Genomic DNA, 23,277 nt, shown 5'->3' with positions numbered 1-23,277 from the left:
TCTCAACAGGTGTCTTTAGTACTAATCCACCCTTTGCTAACACACACCTCATAACTAGCCACCTCGGTTTCCCCCTCTGTGAAGTGGGGAGAACAACATCTGTTAGAGCGAGACAAAAAACAGGATGACGGTTTCATGAACATTTTTGACTATGTCTAATAATAAGAACATATAGCTCTTCTATAGCACTTTTCATGAGTAGATCTCCAAAGGAGATCCCGCATTTTACAGACGAGGTATAGAAAGGCCTTGCCCAGGGTCACTAGCAGAGCTGGAACAGAACCCAGACTTCCTGAGTACCAGGCTTGTCCCATATTCACTACACACACTGCCTCTCCTTTGGCATAAAGCGCTTTGAACTCTACAGCAGAAGAGTGGTTTTATCATTCCGACGCTCAGCAAAATCTCTGTGACAATCAGGGTCCGGACTTTGCAGAGGGAGAGCAGGGGGTCTGAACCCCAAAGAGTAAGTACTGAATCAACTAATTTACAGTACAATAATATTGTACACAAAGCGACAAAGAGTCTGGTGGCACCTTACAGACTAACTGATGTATTGGAGCATGAGCTTTTGTGGGTCCATACCAGCACCCCAGGATCGAGCAGTCTCCTGGAACCTTGGGGAAGTTCTGATTCAGATCCTGGTTTGAAGATGAACTTCATGCTTCAGTTCCATCGAAAACTTATGCTCCAATACGTTTGTTAGTTTATAAGGTGCCGCAGGACACTCTGTCACTTTTTACAGATCCAGACTAACACAGCTACCCCTCTGATATAAAAACTGGTGGCACTCTGCTCATGAATATATGTATGTGATGTACGGATGGATGATGTGTAAAGAGTTATGTGCTGGAAATACGCTCCTACAATATGTTTGGGGAACAGACTTGATAAAGAAACCTGCCTTACACAAAGGAATGTGCATTTACCTGTCTGGGTCAAGCTTTGTAAGCCATGGACAATGGCAATACATTTACACATAAGGTAAACAAAGCAATCGAGGTAACAGGAGGAGGAGGAAACAGCTTAATGAGCATCCAGGGGGACAGTCTGCACCCCACAACCTCTTCCTGGCTCTCGAGGCCAAGACAATGGACTCTGGGAAATACCAGGAGAGCCAAAGGCATTCTAGTTATCTAGACCCCAGGGGACAGCACCCTCTGATTCTGGGAATGTTGGTTCCTCTTACCAAGAAAGGCTGGAGATGCGGTTAGCTTGATGGAAGTGAGCAAGCTGTTTAGGAAGAGCCATAGCTTGCTAGGATCTAGTTTTGGGCACTAGAAAACATGCTATTTTTGTTTGTTTGTAACCATACCCATTTCTTTTCCTCTTGCTTAGTGTCACTTAAAACACTGTTCCTTTTTAATACAGTGTTCTTCTCAGTTTTACTGTAACCCATGCAGTACTGTTATATTGACAAAGGGTGAGTCCACAGCTCAGCCAACGGGCAGGTGTGGGTACTGGCCCTTTGGAGACAGCAAAACTGAATTATTTCCATGAGCGTCCAGTGAGAGGGACTGGATGCAATAGAGACACATCCCTGGGAACTCAGGAACTGGGGTTCCCTGATTCTTACTTGCCAGGTAGGTGAAGATGGGCAGGGTCTCGAGGAGTTTGCTGATGAAGCATAGACTGGTGTGGCAGGGAGCGGACACACAGTCTAGCCCCCAGCAAAGCTCCCCCCTGCTGACACAGTGGCTTCAGGCTCGGGGTTTCCTGAACAGCAGAGCATCACAGTATCCTATTACTCAACTTTCAGTCTTTTCCAAGACATGTTTCAGCGCCTTTCCTGGTACATTATGAAACATTATCATAAATAATTCAAATGAATCCACAGATGGCAAACAGAGAACCAAGTACATTTTTATCGCATGATCCTTTGGGTCCCCCCCCCTTGATTATGAGTGCTCACTTAGACCAACATTTTCAAATCTGGGTGTCAAGTTCATCTGCTAGCTCCATATTTAGCTTGCCGCACCCAGTGGTTGTGAGTGCCCAGTACTTTTGGGAAGCCAGACCACTTTTATTTAGGTTTCTAACTGTGGATTTAGGAGCCTAATCTTAGGGTAACATTTTGAAATGCAGCTGCCCTTATTCCCTACCTTTGCAAATTTCAGCCCTTTGCAATGGGCTTCCTTGCCAGGGGCGTGGATTAGCAGGGATGAGCCGTAGGCAAGGATTCTAGTTTTATGCCGACAACTTTTACTGTTGCACTTTGACCCAAACTTTCAAGCCACCTAGTCAAAGGCCTTGGTGTGCAGAGATGCTGGGGATCAAGCACACATGATACACACTGGTGCGTAGGTTGCACTAAGATGCCCCATTAGCTGCAGGGGAAGCAGTGTAATGCACACATAGAGAGGATGGTGAACTAGGATTAGAGATACAACTGAAGCGTGAAGTTCATCTTCAATCCAGGATCTGAATCAGAACTTCCCCAAAGTTCCAGGAGACTGTTTGATCCTGGGGTGCCGGTGTGGACCCATTTCCAGGGAGGATCCTACAAGTTAGGGAGAGGAGACCTACAGGATTGCAGAGTCCCCAGGGGCATTACAGGAGGAGGTGACCAATACCCAGCCAAGGTGAGGAACAAGCGGCAGGAATAGAAGAAATGGGAAACCTTGCTTTCCACAGCAACGGAACACAAGGGATGATGAGAAACAGAAGAGAGATACTGTAAAAAAGCAGCATTGTTTCCAGGGAACAAGGGCTTTCCATTCCCAGGATCCTGTGCAGCATCAGGGGCTCTTTAAAGTAGGCAGTGAGGAATCTGCAGGATTGGCAAAGTGGGCACTTAGCACACCAGAGGGGGAAAAGCAGGAGCCGATGAAAATGCTCCACTGACCTTCCTGGAACCTCTCATCTTGGGGTTTCTTAGCAATCGAGTTCACATGCAGCCCTGTGCCTCAAACACACAGGCTTAACCATTTGCACATGTTCGACAGCAGCTAAGAAGGCCAAACGGTTACGGAGCTGGGAAGCCTCACATTCGGGAGCTGAGCTCATAAATGGTGCTCTCTGGAGACCACAATCTTCTCGACCGCATGTGCATGGACGGAATGCCAGCAAGCAGCACCAGACTGGCAGCTCGGGAAGGGGAAACAGCTACAGGTTCTTCCTTCGGCACCTTCACTAGAGCGAGTCAAATCCCCTTGATGTCCGTAATCCCAGGAAATGCCACAGCCTGTCACTACCCACACAGAACTGGGTTTTCTGAAATCTCTGTCCTTTCACATTGAATAGCCAGAGCCAGAGGGTTGGTCCCCGCAGATCTGGCAATCAGCAGCCGCTGCTGCTATCAACACTGCACCTCTGCTTCCAGCTCCGCTGATAGACCAAAGCCAATAAAAACTGAAAATGGCTAGAGTTGTCCTTTGTTTCCACCGGATGGAAATCCACCACCTGTTTCTTTTAGGTGCAATGACCACCCTGCTGTTTTTCACCGGCGTGAGCAGTCAGACTCTGGGGGCCAGAGAGGGGTGCAGGCATTGCAGAAAGAAGGAGCCTGAGCAAAGGACCACCACAAAGTTCTAGGCTGGGCCCTAAAGACTCCCAGAAGGACTAGCCAGGAAAAGAGAGAGACTTTGTGCACTGGCATAGGACTGGGAGACCTGGGTCCAGCTCCCAGCTCTACCCTGGCCTCCCTATGTGACCTTGGGCCAACCAGTTTCTCAGAGCCCCCATCTGTAAAGTGACAAGCATCTGTCTCATCTACTCCAAATGCAAACTCTCCAGGGCAGGGTGTGTCATTTGCTAGGTGTATGTACAGCACGCAGGTCTTAGGAGCCGGGGTCTTAGGAGGCCCCCTCTAGGGGCTATTGGAATACACATGAGAACAGGCTGCTGTAAACCTTTATTCTAGAGCAGCAACCAACTGCTAACCAAGGGGACCTGTGTAACAGTCAAAGGGATAATTCAGCATAGGGACAGGCTCAGCAAGGAAGCTACCTGCTGCTGTGGCAGCCAGGCCGGAGCAGAAGGGCCCAGGCCATCGCTCAGCATCAATTTTAAATGGTGAAGGATGACCAGACTCAAGAACTGGCTGCCCCTTTAAGTTAACAGACACACGTCAGCTGCAGTGTTTAAACCTGGATCCTGACCTGGCCCTGGCGTTCTGGGCTAGTGCCGGGAAACCCTGCTTCTGCCCTAGCTCCACTCAGCACTGCCCTTCAGAAGAAGCTGGAAGCCTTCTTAACTGGCCTGCTGGCTCCTCCTGTACCCTGTAGGCCTGCAGAGGACTAAGTTTCACTGGTAGCCCGGCCTGAGTGGGTTTCCTTAAGCAGGGAGGTGCCAGGGCACTGATGCCTCCAGCAGAGGAGGTCTGATAGACCCCACAACCCCTGTCTTGTGTTCAAATGGAGGGAAGGAGGAGGAGGCTGGGATCCTTTGTCCTGCTCTGGGGGACCAAACACTTGTCCCTACTCAGAGATGTTGGAAGCTGTGAAAGGAAAGGTTATTTATCAGGTGTAATGTGCCCTGTTGCAGTGTTGGGACAGTTCACAGTACATTGCAAAGCCCTGCCCCCGCCCCAAACCCAAGCGACCCCAGCTGTATTCCACTGCCAAAGAAATGGACAAGCCTATTTTCTTACTACTGTTATCCCTCCTTCCCTACCTGGACAGGAATGAGAGGCTCCTTGTCGTCAATATCAATGAGGACGTCGTCTCTGGGGGTGAGGCTCACCTCATCTACAAAGAGAAAAAGGGTGGATCTAACTAGGAGATTGATGCCTCATAGAGCAAAGAGCACCGGAGCTTGAGGACCGACATTCTAACTTTATTAGCCACTGAGATTGTGTCCATCTGATTCTTTAATGTTTTAATCTACCACCCTGTCACTGAGCAATTTTAGATTTTTTTTAGAATGGCCAGACTGGGTCAGACTAAAGGTCTATCCAGCCCAGAATCCTGTCTACCGACAGCGACCAATGCCAGGTGCTCCAGAGGGAGTGAATCTAACATGTAATGATCAAGTGATCACTCTCCTGCCATCCACCTCCACCCTCTGACAAACAGAGGCTAAGGACACCATTCCTTACCCATCCTGGCAATTAGCCATTAATGACTTAACCTCCATGAATTTACCTGGTTCTCTTCTAAACCCTGTAATATTGATATACATTTATACACACATTGCCACCATTTTTTAGGACCTACGATATGTTGTGCTTTGCTACTGCACAAGCATCAGTGAGAGTACCACTAAAAGCATCTCACAAAACCAACAGCACAAACGGCACTAATTGGCTCCCTTTGAGGACAATCTCAAAATTATTCACCAAACAAAGAGACTTGAGAACCCGTGGAACTCATTGCCACTAGGTATCATTGAGGCCAAAAGCTCAGTAAGATTCAAAAACAGGATTCAGCATTTTTACAGGAATAATAAGCGCATCCACAGCTACATTAGTGCAAATAATAGAGAGAGAAACCCTGATGCTCCAGAGCATAAATCAACCTCTAACTAATAGGGGTCAGGAATAAATTTCCCCTAGGGGCAGGTTATTCTGTAACTGTCCACTAAGGGGTTTTTCACATCTTCCTCTGAAATAGCTCGGACTGGCCACTGTCATTGACAGGATACTGGAACAGACGGACCTTGGAGTCTGATCCAATCTGGAAATTGCCCTGTTCATACGTATTACTGCTCCCAACATACTGACGGAAAATGTAAATCTGTGGCTTGCCAACCACGCACAATGGATCTATTGAGTGTACTTATCTTGCCTCCATCTCCTGAGCGCCTCTCACTGTTTAATGTATTTATCCTCACAACCCTCTGCGAGGAAGGGAAGTGCTATCATCCCGCTGTTGCAGATGAGGAACCGAGGCACAGAGAGGCATCTCCTCAGTGGACTGATCAGGATTTCTCACTGCCCTTCCCTCTAGCTCTATCTGGCCTCAGACAGACTGAGTCTTCTCCTATGCTGTTCCTGATGAGACCCACCTGCTCTGACTACCAAGGTGAGTCAGGCCTGCACTGGCCAAAGCCCGGCATGCTGTCACGGGAGAACAGAGGCACAGACTTCCAGGCTCAGCGTCCTGTGCTCTGTCCACTCGGCCCCAGTGTCTCACACTTCCCTCAGTGGCTGAAGCAGGGAAAGGAGGAGGACAAAGGAGTGAGCCCCTCTTCTCCTGTACCTGGCTGTTCCTCGGGGGCGTCGGTCTCCTCTTTGTACGGGTCACAGTAGAACTCCTCAAGGGACTGGATGGTGCACTGGCCAACCACGGGCTTTCGGCCAAACTGTCTGTTGTCGATGACTTTCATGATGACAGGAGGGCAGTACAGAGCTTCCTTGGGTAAGCGCTGCAGTGAGGGAAGCACACTGAGCACTGCGTGGCCGGGGAGAGGGGCAAAGGGCAGCTTCCCTGAGTCCAGCACAAGCACGTGGAATAAACCCGCGGACAGACTGGAGCTAAAGCCAGGCTGCTTCAGCTCTCCTCAAGCTCCTCCCACAAACCCAAGGCCCGCCACAGTCCCAGAAGGGCTGGATGTTTCTGCTACTGTGCGCAGCAGATAACCAGCAATGTGGTGGTTCAGACTGTCCTCATTAGACACCCGAGGTAACAGTGTTGAGCTGGGCAGAGGCTGTTCACACCCCTCTGAGCCACAGAGGCAAATGTTGCCTTTAATTATACCCTGTGCAATGCCACCAAAGGGGGGTGTACATCAGGGCAAAGCGTCACCCATCGTTTCTCTCAGCAGACAGAGGCAGGCAGGTCACACTGGGAAAACAGGCTAGCAAGACTCTCGGACTCTCAGAAAAAGCCCAATTCAGCAGGGGTCTGAGCACCTCCAGAAAGACACAGACAGCCCTCAGCCCACCATGTAGGCTCCCTTTCAGCTCCTGCTCCCTTTCAACTCAGTGGGCTAAACCCTCACAGAGCAAGCCCTGAGAGTCACACCAGAGCTCCTCACTAGGGGCTTGGGCCCAGATCTTCCAAGGTATTCTGGCACCAGACTCCCCTGGATTTCATTTGGAATGAGGCACCAGAATATTTCTGAGGGTCTGATTCTTATCAGAACTCACAGCCTCAGGTCACTGCACTTTAATCCATGTGCACTGTGATCAACAGACACTTCCTGGAGCAAAGCGCCCATGGAGCATGGTTAGGACCCACGGTTCCTTGCCTGACATTGAGCGAAGCTATTCCAACTGCTTGCAGGCTAATTAACTTTAGGGCGGAATATGAGTTTACTGCAGAGCTGCAATTCAGAATCACAGACTGGGGTGGTAGGTCATTAGATCCTCTTGCTGGTAAATGACAGCAAACCCCCAATCTCTCACTTCTAGGAGGATGCGTGAGTCTAAGCAATCAAGGACAGGAATACAGACCCACCCCCATCTTGGCTGAGCTTGCTGCAGTCTCCCTCGGGAAGAGGGTGGCCTCATTCCCACTGGGAACAGCTGCGATATCCAGAGCTAAAAGGCGGGCAGCCTGGAAAGCAGACACGCTGGTTGACCCAGCGGAGTGCTGCGGGGCAGTGGGGGCAGACGCAGCTCTGTGAGCCAGGTGGCCGGCGTGCAGGGGGAAGCCCTCACCACTTCCATGAAGAGCACGCAGACGTCGAAGTTGGGGTTCTTCCTGACGTTCTTGATGACGCAGGACTGGACTGTCTGGCCTCCGCACTCCACCTGGAGGCTGGGGGAAGTGATGCTGGCCAGCTGATAGCTCTTCAGGTTCCTCAGCCCCCAGGCCAAGATCTGCAGGGTGAAGAGACAAGAGGAGATGAGGAAGGACACCAGGATGAGGGGAGGCGGTGACAGAAGATGACAGATAAGAAGCCAGGCTGAGCCTAGATCTTGTTTACACTGCATTTTTCGCACTGATATAGATGCACCAGGAAACCCCCCACCTCCCAGGATCTGATTCTCCTCTCTCCCCAGCTGGGGAAAGGAGAGTCTAATTCTGAAGGGCTGCCCTGACCACATGGCGAACGGTCCCCTTTATGGGTAGCTGTGGCCAAGGGTTATGCCTCGTTTGAGGCCAGACATTCTGGGACTCCTCATTCTCCCAAAAGGATCACATGGCTAAGCTGAAGCAGGAGGTCCTGCTGGGAAATAAGTTCAGGGTGACAGTCATGTGACAGGACTACATGATCAAAGGGAAGCCACTGGGTCAGTTGAGGCAGTGCTCAGAGTGGGAGGAAGGCTTTAAGACTAGGCACCCTCTCCAAGAAGAATCACTCTTCAGCAGCCCCCCATCATAAGGGTCTGTGATGCACAGTTGTGCAGTTCAGATTCGATCTATGAACCGCTCACCTCGATGGCGGTGCGCTGGAGCACCGGTTTGATCCCTTGAGGGACCATGTAAATGTTGGGCTCCCGCTGGGGTGGAGGGTAGGGCAGGTCTGAGTCTGCAGACTGCAAAGAGATATTAAAGGAGAACATCAGCTCAGGTTGTTACAGCCACCACAGATCACATGCCTCCTATCGCTGCACTTCCCCCCAACACCCACCACCGCACAGGGAACAGGACAATACACAGATAAAACAGTTAGTGTAAAAGACGCAGAGAGAGATTTTGCTTCATGATGACAATATATCGAGGGGACAGGTGAGAAGTTAAAATTCCTATCACAGAGAGATCCAGGGAGGAGAGCTCTAGTTTCAAGGCTGCTTTCTGCAGACCAGCTTTCCACCCTTACCTTCATGGATGGAGCTCTGGTTCCTCCTGACCTTGGTCTCTGAGTTCAGAGTCACCAAAAATGGGAATGAAAGCAATCTCTCTAAAAATGCACCCCTCAACCAAGGGCAGTTGGAACTAATTTAGAAGGCCGTCATTCTTTCCAGGGTTCAGTGCTGCTGCATTAAATTAAGCTGATATAAATATTTCAAGTATAGAATTGGTTCAGATTTATATTTCTATATTTAAAAGCACTACATGGACATTTTTCTTGGTGGCATATCGAATAGATTGTACACTGAGCTGTGATTTTCATTCGCAACTGCTAGTGGCTGCCAAATCAAAGCAGCTTGTTAGCTGAAGACTTTGCTCATCCCATTCTGCGGCAGGCAGGATGGTGGGAGCATCTGGCTTTCAATACAGGCCCGATAGTAAATATCTCCTCACCCACCCCTGTCCCTGAGTGTCTTGGGCTTGCCCAGTCACACTGCATATACACCATTGCCCAGGCTTACAACCTGGAGACACGCAATCATTTCACAGGCAAAGACCAAGGTCTGCTCCTGAGAAGTGCTGAGCACCCTCAACTTTTGAATGGGAGCCGGTAAGTGCTCCGGTCCTCTGGAAATCAAGGCACTTATTTAGGTGCCTGACTTTAGGGTCCCAAGATTTCACCATGAGCGTTCTACAAGTGCAGAAGGTGTAATGTAACCATAGTCATCAGTGGGGATAGAACCCAGGAACTTCAGTACCTGGCACTCTGGCCTCCACCATTTCCAGAGAATCTTCGTTAGCTGTCACTAGTAGTAGGGCTCTTATCCTTGTTGGAACAGCCACTAAGAGGCAGCATGGTAACATGCACCCCAATTCAGGAAATCACCTAAGTACATGCTTAACGTTAAGCATGTGCTTAAGTCCATCCCTGTTTAGCTGAGCACATGCTTAATTTTAAGCAGGTGCTTAAGTTGCATCGATTTCAATTGATTTAAAGATACGCTCACATGCTTTGCTGAACAGGGATGGCCTAAAGCATATGCTTGAAGCTAAGCATATCTAGAAATGCTCTGCTGAATCAGACCCTTCCCCCATCATGTTTTAGTCGTCCCCTACTTTGAGAAAGATCTGGAATGAGATTCCAGTTGTATGGGTAAAGCTGAGCGGCAGAATGGTTAGTGGCTTGACTGTCAGAGGAACCGAGCCTGTGCAGCTCCCATTTAACTCAACAGGAACTACAGCTCCTCTGAAATTCCGATCATAAGTGACTTGTTCAGGCTGAATGACAGAGCTGGGAATGGAACCCGGGAGTCTGGATGCCTCGCATACAATACAGCACTCTCTCGCCCTGAACCTGAGACGAGAGAAGAAGCCATAAGTGAAAGATTATGCCAGGGATGGCCTCACAGCAGAAGGAAAAATAATCTAAAGACCCTAGAAGAGTAAAACTAAGAGGAAAGTGTTGCCTGCTTATCTGAAAGTAGAGCTGAGGAGCCCGAAAGTGATCCAGTTACCTGGAACCAGGCAAACTCAGTGGCTTTGGGTGAGTTTATTGAGTTTCAGATTTTGGACTCAAAATCTGACAGCAAAATTAGGGGAGAGGAAACAAAACCATGAACTAAAGAATAACTGGCTATGCCCACTGGCAAAGTGGTAGCGCTGGAGTTTGGCAGAGCTATGCCTGAAATGTCAGTAGGTAACTGGTGCTAGCCACGTCCCTAAAAATCCAACAATTCCATCTGGTGAGAACAGTTTTCCCATCCAACACTGTTTGCAGGGGTGCTCCATCTGCTGAATCTACAAGCACTTTGACCTTTAACCTCTGTCAGGAGCAGGTGGAGAGAAAAGATCAGTGAGCAGGTCATGGGTGGGGATGTGGTGAAAGGGGTTACAGAGCTGTGGGCAGGGCACAAGCAGTCACCAAACAGAGCTTCCCCTCTTTCCCCTCCATCGGAAGAAACAGGTGTGAAAAGCATCAAGGCAGGGCTTGCTGACAGGCTGGGGCAGTTTTAATGCAGGAGATTGCAGGGAGTTGACTTTTTCATTGGAACATGCAGCAAAATCCTATGCAGGAGGAGACGACTTGGGAAGCAGATGCAGATCAGGCCTGACAGAGACAAGGCAATTTACTTGCCTTCCCATCAACTCTCCCTTGCTGCACAATTGGCCCAAGTTATATCACTGCAGCTGTAATCAATTTACACCACCAAGGCATCTGGCCCACTGACTCCAGTGGGACTATAATCAATTTACACCACCAAGGCATCTGGCCCACTAACTCCAGTGAGGCTATAATCAATTTACATCATCTGGGCATCTGGCCCATTGACACCAATGGAGCTACACCAATTTACACCTGTAGGGGATCTGGCCCCAGTGACTTCAGTAGAGCAATACCAATTTACACCGGGTGGGAATCTGGCCCATTGACTTTGATGGAGTAACTCTGATTTGCAGTTGCTGGTGATCTGACCCACAACTCCAATGGCACAATGCTAGTTGCACCCGTCTGGCTCCAGCATTGTGGTTCAGCTCCATCATTAACACTATGGGCCTGGCTCTCTCGTAGCTATTGGGTGGCCATTTACACAGGCCACGTGGGTAAGAAAACTCCCCAGAGGAAGGGCCATGGGGAATTCAGCACAGACATGAGTGCTGCCATTGGCTGTTTCACATGGCGGCTTGGTTAGCTGGTCTGCGCAGGCCAGACCGTCTCTCCAGTGGGGAAGGAGCCGGTTTCCACACTGGGAAGCTCTGTTGGGGCTTTGCTTAGTCCCCAGCCACATGCAGAGGGAACGGGAGGTCAAGGGTTGGAGACCGAATGGTACCCATTGCAGGAGCCCTTCGTAGAGGAAGGCAGGTGTGCCCAGCTGTGGCGCGTCAATCCCAGAAATAGCCGTGGGGGAGAAAGGAGGAGAAAAAGCAAAGAGCTGGTTACATTTCCCTGGCAGAGTTCAGTTCAGCACCCGCAAAGCACGAGGGTGAGTCCCTCTCCTCCAGAGGGGAAGCACCGAGACCAGGGGTATTTGGCACTTGGGAAAAGAGCTGGACTGAAAATGAAGCTGGTCAAAACCTTTCATTGGAAAATGCTGATTAGACAGAAGTGAAACATTCTGCAACAATGGGTCGACTGTTGAAACTTTTGATGGAAACCTGGCCTGCCAGCCACCTGGCTCCCAGGGCTGCTCACTTCTCCTGCAGCCCTCCTGGTCAGGTGCCAGGCTCCCAAGGTGGCCAACCTCCCAGCTCCCAGACTATCCGCCCAGTTGGCAGGCTCCCAGGTTCCTGGGCTCCCCAAGCAGCCAGATCTCCAGCTCCCTGGGCTACCAGTTTCCCTGGCTGGCTGCCTCCCTCGGTGGCCAGCTCCACAGGTGACCAGCTGCCCACCAGTGCTTCCAAAATAGAACCTTGTGGAATTTCTGTTCCAGATGTTTGGGTTTTTTGTCCTGGATTTGGGATGAAAACTCAAAACTTTTCACAAGATGGAAGTTCTGTTTCCAAACAGTGTCCCAACCTATCCTCGGGGGAGAGGTGGGGAGAGGAAGGCAATCTCCACACCCCACTCAGCTCTTTGGCCTGTCCGCTGAGGCTGTTGAAAAAGGGAACCAAAAGTGATGATGTGGACATTGGTGCTGTTTCATCCCTGGCGCAAGCAGGTGCAGCTGTTCAGCCCAGCAGAGTTGCACATGCTTGCACTGGGACTGACTATGCATGAAAATGCAACCCACCCTAGTGTGGGGTAACCAGGAGGGGCAGCTACAGAAAGCGAACCCAGGACCTAGGGATCCAAGAGCAGGAACTTTAATTGACTAAGCGACAGGACCAGATCTGTGAATTGAGGCACATGAAACTCAAACTCCTCTTGCAACTAGCAATGGGCCCAAACCAGACCTAAAGATCACCCTCATTTCGGGGAAAGTCCTGACCCAGGCCTGAACTCTGCAGCTAGCTCCCTATCTGTAACAGACCAGAACCAAATCACCACACCCAGGGACACTCACATTTTGGGACAGTTCCAATTTGGGACCAAACTGTGTGTCTGGCCTCTGATCCCTGCAGCAAGTCTAAGGCAGCCCGACGGACCCAAACGCTCCACGTCCTGGGGATCAGCGATCTAAACTTCACAGCTTGAACTGCTCTCTGGCTACCACCATCCTGCAACTTCTCAAACCCCTCGCGCCTGTCAGCACCTCACTAAGGACTGAATTCACCCCAGGGCAGGTGCCCAGCACAAAGCCCAGGCATTAGGACCCACTTAAGCCTTAAGGGTGCAGAAGTGTCATGCCAGTCCTCTGCAACCAAGTGAATTTCATCGTACTTGCCTTGCCGTTAAAAAACTATCCCAGATCAGGCATGAAATCCATGTACCTCTCCTTCCTCTGGTGCCTAATAGCAGTAAAAAGCTAATGCTATTCATTGGGTTCGCCCATCAAAACCATCACTTGCCCGCACTGGGCAGAATTTCCTATAAAATCATAACTAAATATACAAGGAAGAGACAAAGAGCTTTGCAGACACAGTAAGCTCACCTCATCCAGACTGGCGGACAGCTCGCTCTGGAGAAGGAAGAGAGAAAGGGCATTAAAATATCATGATTCAACACGCGCACGCACTGCACCGCAGGAAACATCCTGCAGCTGTTTGTGAAAGTAATGCTGATGCTATGGCTCAGAGCAATACAGGCAATGGTGCATCGGAGAGCCAGTTGCTCATACAGCAAGCTGCCTAGCGTAATGCATGTGTAACAGGGTGGCTTGGGTTTAAGGGCTGCAGGGCCTGGGCCAGTCAACTCTGATTACAAAGGAGCCACAGCTGGGTCGGATCAGGGGCTTCCTTATAAAGAGCAGCAGGACAGCACAGGCTCTGGCTGCCTGGAAGAGGAAGGCAAGGCTAGCACTCCAGCCAGGAATGCTGGGACTGGCTGCTTTGGGTGGAGCAGATCCGGACAGCACTAGGGCTGTGTGTCTGGCAGAAGCATCAGCGCTGAGTGTGACCCTTTGTGTTTGGGTTGGGGACTTTGATTTGCACGCTGAGGATTGCATGAACCATTTCTGTTATTAAACCAGCCCGAGGTGGGGGTGCTCTGAGCCAGAAGAGAGACTGTGCGGAGTTCCTCCAGGGTACTCGAAAGGAGGCTAAAAAGAGCCGGGTGACCCTCTCGCCCCTAACTCAGCCTTCTCTCCCTTTAGGTAGGGAGTCCCGTGGCCCCCAGCTCTTGGCCAGCTCTCCCGTGTAGCACCGGGGGTGTCATAAACAGATAAGAAAAGTTAATAGCACAGAAGTACTTTATATCTCTTTGACTATAAAGGGTTAACAAGTTCAGTAAGCCTGGCTGTCACCTGACCAGAGGACCAATCAGGGGTCAGGATACTTTCAAATCTTGAGGGAGGGAAGTTTGTGTGTGTGCTGTTAGATTTTGGTTGTTGTTCACTCTGGGGGCTCAGAGGGATCAGATGTGCAACCAGCTTTCTCTCCAATCTCTCCGATACAGGCTCTTATAAGTTCAGAATAGTGAGTACTAGGTAGATAAGGTGAGTTAGGCTTCTGTTTGTTTTCTTTATTTGCAAATGTGTATTTGGCTGGAAGGTGTTCAAATTGGTATTTTGCTGAAAAGATTTTAATTTGTACTTGTATATTTAGGCTGGGAGAGTACTCCCCGTGTCTATAGCTGAAAAAAACCCCTGTACCTAATTCATATTAAATTTACAAAGATAATTTTTACTGTTTTTCTCTCTCTAATTAAAAGCTTTTCTTGTTTAAGAACCCGATTGTTTTTTATTCTGATGAGACCCCAGGGGACTGGGTCTGGATCCACCAGGGAATTGGTGGGGAGAAAGGAGGGAAGAGGGAGAGAGAGGCTGATTTCTCTCTGTGCCAGGATTACTTTCTCTCAGGAAGAGTCTGGGAGGGGGAAAGAGAAGGAGGGAGGAAGGTGAATTTTCCTCTCTGTTTTGTGATTCAAGGAGTTTGAATCACAGTGATCTTCCAGGGTAACCCAGGGAGGGGAAGCCTGGGAGAGGCAACGGTGAGAGAAAGGGTTTACTTTCCTTGTGTTAAGATCCAGAGGGTCTGGGTCTTCGGAGGTCCCTGGGCAAGGTTTTGAGGGGACCAGAGTGTACCAGGCACTGGAATTCCTGGTTGGTGGCAGCGCTACAGGTTCTAAGCTGGTAATTGAGCTTAGAGGAATTCATGCTGGTACCCCATCTTTTGGATGCTAAGGTTCAGAGTGGGGAATTGTACCATGACAGGGGGCATGAGACTCATTACGCCTGCATCTGTTTTTGGGGTGCAACCTGGCTGTCCATCCTCAGACTATGAAAACATTGTATGTAGCTTCACCAGCCCTCCTCAATACCAAGCCCCCTCTTGCCAACTTGTTCCCTGCCAACCAGCTGCTTCCATACCCCAGCCAGCACTGCCCCTCCGGGATGGGGGACCTCTCCGTCCCACAGGCAGTATCACAGGGGCCTCCCCTCCGGCCAGGCCAAGCGTTCCCTGGCACTGAGAGCGGGAAGAGGGCGAGGAGGTCAGAAAGGGCTGTGCATGGAGCAGAACGGAGAGGCTGCAGTGGGGAAAGGATCGGATCAGGTAGGAGGATGGAGGGAGAAGGGGCAGGTGTAGCAGGCGTGTATAAGGGCCCAGAGGGTGGTGGGTGGGTGAAGATGCCAGTGGGGGCAGGAGCAGTGGGTGGTAGGTAGGGTGGATGGAGCCTGCCAGGGAAAGGTGGCCGTGCTGATGGAGACGCCACAACCCTTTGATCTGGGGCAGTGCCATGGCGCCGTTAACATGGTTAAACTCAACCATCGCTAGAACCTGTGGGGTCCGGGCTGCAGAGCCAGGCAGTCGGCAAACAGAGAGCGGTGACCTCTCTCTGATGTCTCTCAGAGATATACACCACTGCTCTGGAGATGGGCCAGGGCTCCAAGCCCAGGGGCTGAGCTCCACGGTAGAGGGAATGTCAGCAGTGAAATCAAACTGAGCAGGATGGATCACAGGAGCCTGACTCAGGCAAAGTTCTCAAGATGTTAATGGGAGTTTGCAGGAGCTGGGGCTTGGGGAGCTGGCCCGTTGAGGAGGTGTTTCAGGCCCTCAGAGTTGTCACTGTGATTTGAGCATTACCTCGAAGCCAGGGAGATGGTGAACAGCTGGCTGTGAAGAGCAAAACACAAACAGTCAGTGGATGATCCCTCCATCAAGGCACCAGAGAGCCCCTGCTCTGTTATCTGCGAGAATGTTCACACCCTCATAGCCAGATTCTGCTCCCAGCAAAGCCAAATGACTTCCCAGGTCTCTGGGGAACTATGGCAAGGCCACGTCCCTGGGCGGGTCACTGCCTGTGGGGTCTGAACCTGGGACGGCTAGATCAGAATGCACGAGTCTCTGCTGGCTGAGCGACAAAGGCTGGCCTTGTTACGGTCAAGCCTTTATAGGCTCATATGCACCTATGAGGTCCGGCCACTGTGTAAACAGATACCTGCCTTATCTCTGGAAACGTTAACACGTGGCAAGGCCAACGAGAGTGTCAGAGTCAGTATCCTCCATTGGCCCCACACAACTATCCCCCCCCAACTTCCTCTACTGGCAGCCACTCACCCACGCTGTTCTTTCCGGCCAGAACTGTTACCTTGGTGCTTGCCAAGGTCAACAGCTCTCGCTGTCCAGCTGGCTCGGGGTGCCCACGCACTGGGCAGCCTGTCTCGTTCCCCAAGGTGTTTTTCCCTACCGCACAGCTCCTCCGTGCTTCTTCCAGTGTCTGCCACGCATGAGCCTACCCTATGCGAGGGATGCCCTGTACCCACCCACAGCCCCAAGCTATGTCCCTTAGCCCACCACTGGTAATGAGGACATCACAGCGGCTCTGAATGACCCGCATCCCCCGCTTAGATCCTGGAGCAGGGAGGGAGAGAGAAGCAGCAGGGAGGGAACTCAATGAGCGACCTTAACGTTTCCTGGGGAAGCAGCCACTTCCCTCACCTTCCATCCCACCCACTCTCCCTGGCACCTGGACAATCCTGGGGAGCAGCCAAACCTGGGTGAGTGGAACAGCACAGGGAGGTGAAGACGGTGAGGGGGCGGCCTACACGTGGTGGGGGGTAAGATAAGCACATACGGGGCCAAAGAAGAGTCTCTCCCAACTGGTTTGGGGCCAAAGACTGGTCGCTTTCCCATCAGCTTGTTAAAGGGCAAACACTCGACTCGGTCGCTTGCTGCTCAGCCTGCTCTTTCCATCTGTACCCACAAACCTCCAGAAGCTCATTCCAGGCTCCTGGGGTAAGCCCTGCGACTGTGGGGAGGATCCACGGTGTTCTCCATGCAGCACAATGGAGCAGAATCCCAGCTCAGCCCTAAGTCTAGAGCCGCTAGCAATGCCTCCATCATCTGAGCTGGATTCCTCAGGTGTCAGAGGGACTGACGTAGGGGCACCAGGTAGCCAATGCTCTGGTTTCCCAAAAGCCAAATGAAGGAACTACTGGCCTCAAATAGCAGGAAGTGCCTTTCTTCAGGTGGCTGCTGGGCTAGACTGGCCTGTATGGAGTGGCCCAAATTGGTTCCCAGCACCTGCGCGCTAGACGCTTGACCCTGCTGAGCACCCATAGATTCCAATGAGATCTGGTCTCATAATTCCAGGGGAAGTTGGACCCAGCCGGGGCAGTCCTTGCCATGCCTCACCTTCTCTCTCTGAATCAGTTTGAAGGCGGCGAGCAGCTCTCCTGCCTTTCTGTTCCCTCTAGCGACAGGGTGCCAGGACAGTCTCGGGGAGCGCTCCAAGCTGGGTTTGCAAATGCAGCGGCCCATGAACTCGTCCGCACCCTGAAAGCAACACATTGGCTGTCATCGTGGTCACAGAGGCCTCGCTCATAGTCCTACTTCTTGGCTTAGGTGGCTACCCCCAACCTGTCTCACTTGCTCCGGCTAATCCCTTTCCTTCCAACATCAGGAGTTGGGGGAAACAATCAAGAGATTGGGTTAAAAAATCATGAGATTTTTAAAAATCATAAAACTGGGGGCTTTTAAATATGCCTTCTGGCTTTGGAGCCTTTGGGGGTCATGTTTTTAAGCTTCTCTCTGTAACCACCATGGCTAGAAACTTACGTTTTTTAAACGAAAGGTGAAATTCTCCCAGAAGCACCTGACTGCAGGAGCTGGCACTCTGAGTAAAATATCACCCACTATCAGCAGTGTGCAATAAAATCACAAGAGTTGGCCACACTGTTAAACTGTCTGCAAGGACTCCCAAGCTAGAAAGTCTATGACCATGGGAACATGCATGACATTTAGGCTTTGAATAGGGGTTTCTGTTTTCTCCCAATGTTATTTGGGGGGGGGGAGTGGAAGGGGAGGGGGTTTCAGGAAGTAAGCACTGGCAGTGCTAGGCAGTTTTTATGATCTGTATTACAGTAGCACATAGAGGCCTTAATCAGGAGCAGGGGACCCCCATTGTTCTCGGGGCTGTACAAAAATAGTACTAAAGACAATCCCTGCCCCTACAGAGCTTCAGCCCAGATCCTGAATGGTATTACAATGGAAGTTGGGAGCCGAAATCTCTTTGAGCATCTGGGCCTTCCAGCCTTAACAGCGCGAAGATGTGAGCAGGGTATAGAACACAAAGCAGGAAGAGAAGGGTCACAACAGCTGGAACACAAGGTAGCAATTAGCAGTAACATTTAGGCCACGCCAAGAGGCTCTAGCTGAAATTAGGGCCCCCACTGTGCAAGATGCTGTGCAAACACCTAGTGAGAGACAGTCCCGGACCCCAAAGAGCTTTGGTTCTAAACAAAAATAGTGAGGGTGAGAGGAATTCAATTACCACTATCTCCGCTTTGCACCAGGGGCACTAGGGCAAAGAGCACAATGTGCCCAAGGTCACCAGGAACTGGGCCCACATCTCCTGATCCCCAGTCCAGCGCTCTAACTGCAGACCAGGTCCCCCTCCCTCAAAGAGAGTTGCCGAGAGATGAGTAGGAGGCCGCCCTAGCAAAGTACGTCCTTGCCCATGAACCGTTACAGAGAGTGCGAGTCTCTCTGACTGACACACATGCGAGTGTAGAGGGACAGAATAACCCATCACTCAGGCCTAGTCAAACACACACGTCTGGGCCCTACTTCCCCATATGGCCCCAGGCTCCATCATGACAGAGGGGCAGCCAAGCCAAATTTGAGAGAGTGGCGTAGTGACCCGGTGCATACAGTCACAGCACCACTCAGGTTTGGCCCAGCCCCCCCGCATTATGACGGGAATGGTCAGGCCAAAACGAGGGCCCTCCCAAAATCTGGGCCCAAGGCACACGTCTAGTTTGCCTACGCCCTGCAGATAGGTACGCACGGTGCATGACAATGCTTACATAGGTGTCATGGTCATAAATCTCCACAACGATGTTGGGGGGGACATCAGCAACGTTCTGGGGATCCCCAAAGATCTCGATCTCGTAGAAGATGAGAGTCTGGTCCCAGAGAGGATTCAAGGTGTTCTTCACCACCACCGTCTTCTGGCTTTGGTGGAGGAAGGAGACAATGGCATACGGATCTGCAGTGAATGGAGGTGGGGAGTTAGGGAAATCACAGAAGTGTAGGGAAAGGCTATGTCTGTCCATACTGGAAACGGAAACAGGAGGAAAGGACAATACAAGGTTCACGGTGCAGCAAAATCAGTCATGAGCCACTCAGTATTACAGTCTTCTAGAAAGCCCTAGGCTGCTCCCATCTCTCCTGGCTCCATAGTGGCCAAAATGCTGCTGGCCAAAGATCTACTGTATATATTGTAGCATCAGCACCTCTCATCCAAGGGACTGAAAGTACTTTACAGGCACTGAGAACTAACCTGAGGCAGCACAGCACAGCACAGCAGGTTGGGCACCTGACTGGGCATGAGGAGACCTGGGCTCTACCCAGCTCTTCTGCTCACATGAACCTGGGCAAGTCACCACTCCATGCTTCAGTTTCCCCATCTGTAATGATGGTCACCTTCTTCAGTAAGGCGTTTTGAGATCTATGGATGAAAAGTGCTAGGCAGGGGATGCTATTATCTAGCTCCAACAGCTTAAAGGCTCTAACAGTGGCTGCCTATGCTAGGAAGTACGGCTTCAGGTCCCATCGGGGTGAGGTTATTAGCAGCTGGTCTGCCGGCAGAGACGTGCGGTTTGTGACTGAGGCCATGGGTTGGCAGAAGTAAAAACGATGCCTGTGTTATGTGGAAGCTCAAATGACCCTAAGGTTCCCTTCTGGCTTTAAAATGGACAGGACATTAATGCTGGCTATAAAGATAGAGGTAGGTCTATGTTTCTCATCCAGTACACCAAGGCTTATAACCCTTTAACAAAGTGGTGAGTCAAACTGCAGCAGCAAACGTGATTCTGGGATGCATTAACAGGTGTGTTGTAAACAAGACACGAGAAGTCATTCTTCCGCTTTACTCTGCGCTGGTTAGGCCTCAACTGGAGTATTGTGTCCAGTTCTGGGCACCGCATTTCAAGAAAGATGTGGAGAAATTGGAGAGGGTCCAGAGAAGAGCAACAAGAATGATTAAAGGTCTTGAGAACATGACCTATGAAGGAAGGCTGAAGGAATTGGGTTTGTTTAGTTTGGAAAAGAGAAGACTGAGAGGGGACCTGATATCAGTTTTCAGGTATCTAAAAGGGTGTCATCAGGAGGAGGGAGAAAACTTGTTCACCTTAGCCTCCAATGATAGAACAAGAAGCAATGGGCTTAAACTGCAGCAAGGGAGATTTAGGTTGGACATTAGGAAAAAGTTCCTAACTGTCAGGGTAGTTAAACACTGGAATAGATTGCCTAGGGAAGTTGTGGAATCTCCATCGCTGGAGATATTTAAGAGTAGGTTAGATAAATGTCTATTAGGGATGGTTTAGACAGTATTTGGTCCTGCCATGAGGGCAGGGGACTGGACTCGATGACCTCTCGAGGTCCCTTCCAGTCCTAGAGTCTATGAGTCTATGAGTCTATGAAGCAGAACAGGTACTAGCTCCCACGTGGGTATGGAGGGGAACCCCTGTCCCATGGAGATTGGATAAATTGGCATAGGGGAAGATGATGGCAGTTCTGCCTTCAGAGCTGGGTGGCTGGCGAGCAACAGCCACTCACTGGCCACCACAGCGCAGAAGAAAGGCTGGCATGACACGGTTACTTAGCTCTGGAAGGATCTGCACTTATGCCACAAACACTATGTCTGGTGGTGTGGAGGTTGTCACAGCCTGAAATATTTTCAAAAGGAGGCCCAGCAAAAAAAGTTTGAGAACCCCGGGCTAAGCGCCTAGACTTTCAGAGCACTGACTTTCTTCTTGGAAAGGGCCCCAAAAAGGGGAAGAAGGTACCATGGCTGAGCATGAAGGCGACAGACTCTCTAGCATATGGCCTCACCCCTTTGCTGACTGCAGTGCATTGTTGAGAGCAGGGGTGAAGACAAGTTCCACTGTGACCTGCACCCTTTGCCCGCTGGACTGGGAGAAGGAGGTAGGAAGTGCCTAGCTGCCCAGACAGCAAGCAAGGCAATTAACACCTGAAACATGTTATTTGACACCACTATAGCACCATCCCTCCCACGCAGCTTCACAAAGTCTATATTCCAAACTTTCCCCCTGAAATGCAGCCAGCTCTGGGGAAATGCCTCCCAGTCATCAACAGTGCCATGGGAATACAACAGGGAAGAGTATTTTGGCTAAGAGATTCTCAACCTCCATGGAAAGCAGAGCAGGACAAGTGCCTTTTAAGGTCTCACCTGTAAGAACTTACTGCAAACATTATTATTCATTATCTGGTAGCACTGAGATCCCAGCCAGAGGCCAAGGCCCCACTCTGCTTGACCACGCATACAACAAAAAAGACAGCCCCTGCCCCCAAAAGCTCATGATCTAACTTGCTTGCAAATCAATGTATCTACTCAAAAGAACTGAGTAAGCACCCCAGTGAATCCAACCCAGAGAGGCAGGGAGCGACAGCTTTCTAAGCCCACGGCCTCACCCACTCACCCACCAGAAAATGGGGGGAGGATGAAGTAGCTGTGTCTTCTGTACTCTCTCCCATGCACTCCTTGGGTATTTTGTTGAATTCTCAACTGATGCAGCTGTGTTTAATGAGCTGGGCTGTTTGGGATGCCATGGGCTACACTACAGCATGGGCAGAACCTTTTCCACTTGTGCACTTTTTTTCCAGGATGAGGAAGGCAGCAGAATCCATTACAATAAACAAAAAAACATGTGTTTGGGACTGTGTTTAAAAAAAGTGAGGGTGGGGCGGACAGAGGGGGGAATTGTCTTTATAAAGCCCTTTTGTTTTGACCCTTGTGTGTGTTGCAGGGTTTATGCTGTAACTGTGTAAAGCGCCCTTAATGAACTATGCTTTGTTAAAGAAGCGAGATCTTAAATCCGCGTTGTAACATTTTGTTGCTCATGTTGTCTTTGGCTGTGTTTTTCCGAAGGAAGGGACTCCCTCTCTCCCCAGCCAATCCAGAGACACGAAATCACCCCTCTCAAAGCCAGTCTGAGTTTTATTTTGAACAACAAACTCATTGTGGAAGCAGAGAGGAGAAAAGATTTGGGTGGACTCAGACACTATTTGATTGTTCACTCTTTCCCACCTCTCCCTCCTGTTTCAAAATAAAGGGTGAAATAACACCAAACATCTCCACCCTTCCCCCTACCAGAGTCAAATGAGTCAGAAAGCTGCAAAAGGAATAGAAAGAATATGTTAGTGGCTCAGTGTGGGGCCACCGCAGCCTTCTGGCTTCTAAAGCTACTAGATAACCCGGTTTTGTGTCTTAATACAAAGGCAGTGAGTGTTTCTTGTCTAATGCATTCGACGAAGTGGGTATTCACCCATAAAAGCTCATGCTCCAATACGTCTGTTAGTCTATAAGGTGCCACAGGATTCTTTGCTGCTTTTACAGATCCAGACTAACACGGCTACCACTTCGATTCTTGTCTAATGGTGAGCACGGGGTGTCAAGACTCCTGGATTCTATTTCTAACACTATTGTTGTACAAATACATAGGAAGAGACAGTCCCTACCCTGAAGAACTTACAATCTAAATAGGCAAGACAAAGAAGGATTTTCACCACTACTGTACAGGATACCTGCAGCACAGAGAAATTAATATCACACAGAGAAATTAACAGCAAATCAGAAAAATTGAGCACAGATCTTCTGAATAATAGCCCAGTATCTTAACCTCGAACCATCAGACATCAGTTCGGTGCAGCTAATTGCCATGAGGCCGACAGGGTCCAAAGCCAGTGATTCAGTGGTCACCATTAAAAAGTCAATATTTTCTATCAGTTACTGACCAATGTCTGTGAAATACTGCAAGTTATTGCCTACTCTAAATATAAGGGTAAGCAATAGTATCTCAAATCTAACCGACTTTGCCTCTGTAACATCTCTTTGTGATAAGCTCAGCTCAGAGGATGCTGTCACCCTAAACTACATTACAAAAAAACTGTAGATCGCTGTATTTGCAAAGTCAAGCACGCAAAAGTTAAGACATGCCAGGATTAAAGTTGCCTGTGCATTGCAGGGGAGAAGGGTATTGGGAGCACAGGAGAATCTCTGAGCTCCTATGCCAACATCACAGCCCTGTGCTGGAGCATGCTTTCAGTCAGCTGGAATCTTCAGAGAATTCAGCTGCTAAACTCTAACATGTCTCTA

General features: G+C 50.1%; 1 protein-coding gene across 8 annotated transcripts in view; it reads right to left on the bottom strand.

The window, feature by feature from the left end:
- Window positions 1-23,277, bottom strand: part of DYSF (dysferlin) — a 315,864-nt gene that overhangs the window by 102,630 nt on the left and 189,957 nt on the right. For all 8 annotated transcript variants that reach the window (XM_030563895.1, XM_030563898.1, XM_030563902.1 and 5 more), the window contains 8 exons: window positions 18,965-19,146; window positions 17,292-17,432; window positions 15,741-15,770; window positions 13,151-13,177; window positions 8,264-8,365; window positions 7,544-7,705; window positions 6,141-6,306; window positions 4,615-4,688 (listed from right to left, as the gene is read on the bottom strand). In XM_030563895.1, the coding sequence (XP_030419755.1) occupies window positions 4,615-4,688; window positions 6,141-6,306; window positions 7,544-7,705; window positions 8,264-8,365; window positions 13,151-13,177; window positions 15,741-15,770; window positions 17,292-17,432; window positions 18,965-19,146 (884 nt within the window). The remainder of the gene's footprint in view (window positions 1-4,614; window positions 4,689-6,140; window positions 6,307-7,543; window positions 7,706-8,263; window positions 8,366-13,150; window positions 13,178-15,740; window positions 15,771-17,291; window positions 17,433-18,964; window positions 19,147-23,277) is intronic.

The sequence above is a fragment of the Gopherus evgoodei genome, chromosome 5 (assembly GCF_007399415.2).
Source record: "Gopherus evgoodei ecotype Sinaloan lineage chromosome 5, rGopEvg1_v1.p, whole genome shotgun sequence".
Classification (NCBI taxonomy): domain Eukaryota; kingdom Metazoa; phylum Chordata; order Testudines; family Testudinidae; genus Gopherus; species Gopherus evgoodei.
The sequence above is the reverse complement of the archived record's forward strand: the minus strand, read 5'-3'. Positions and strand labels throughout refer to the sequence as shown.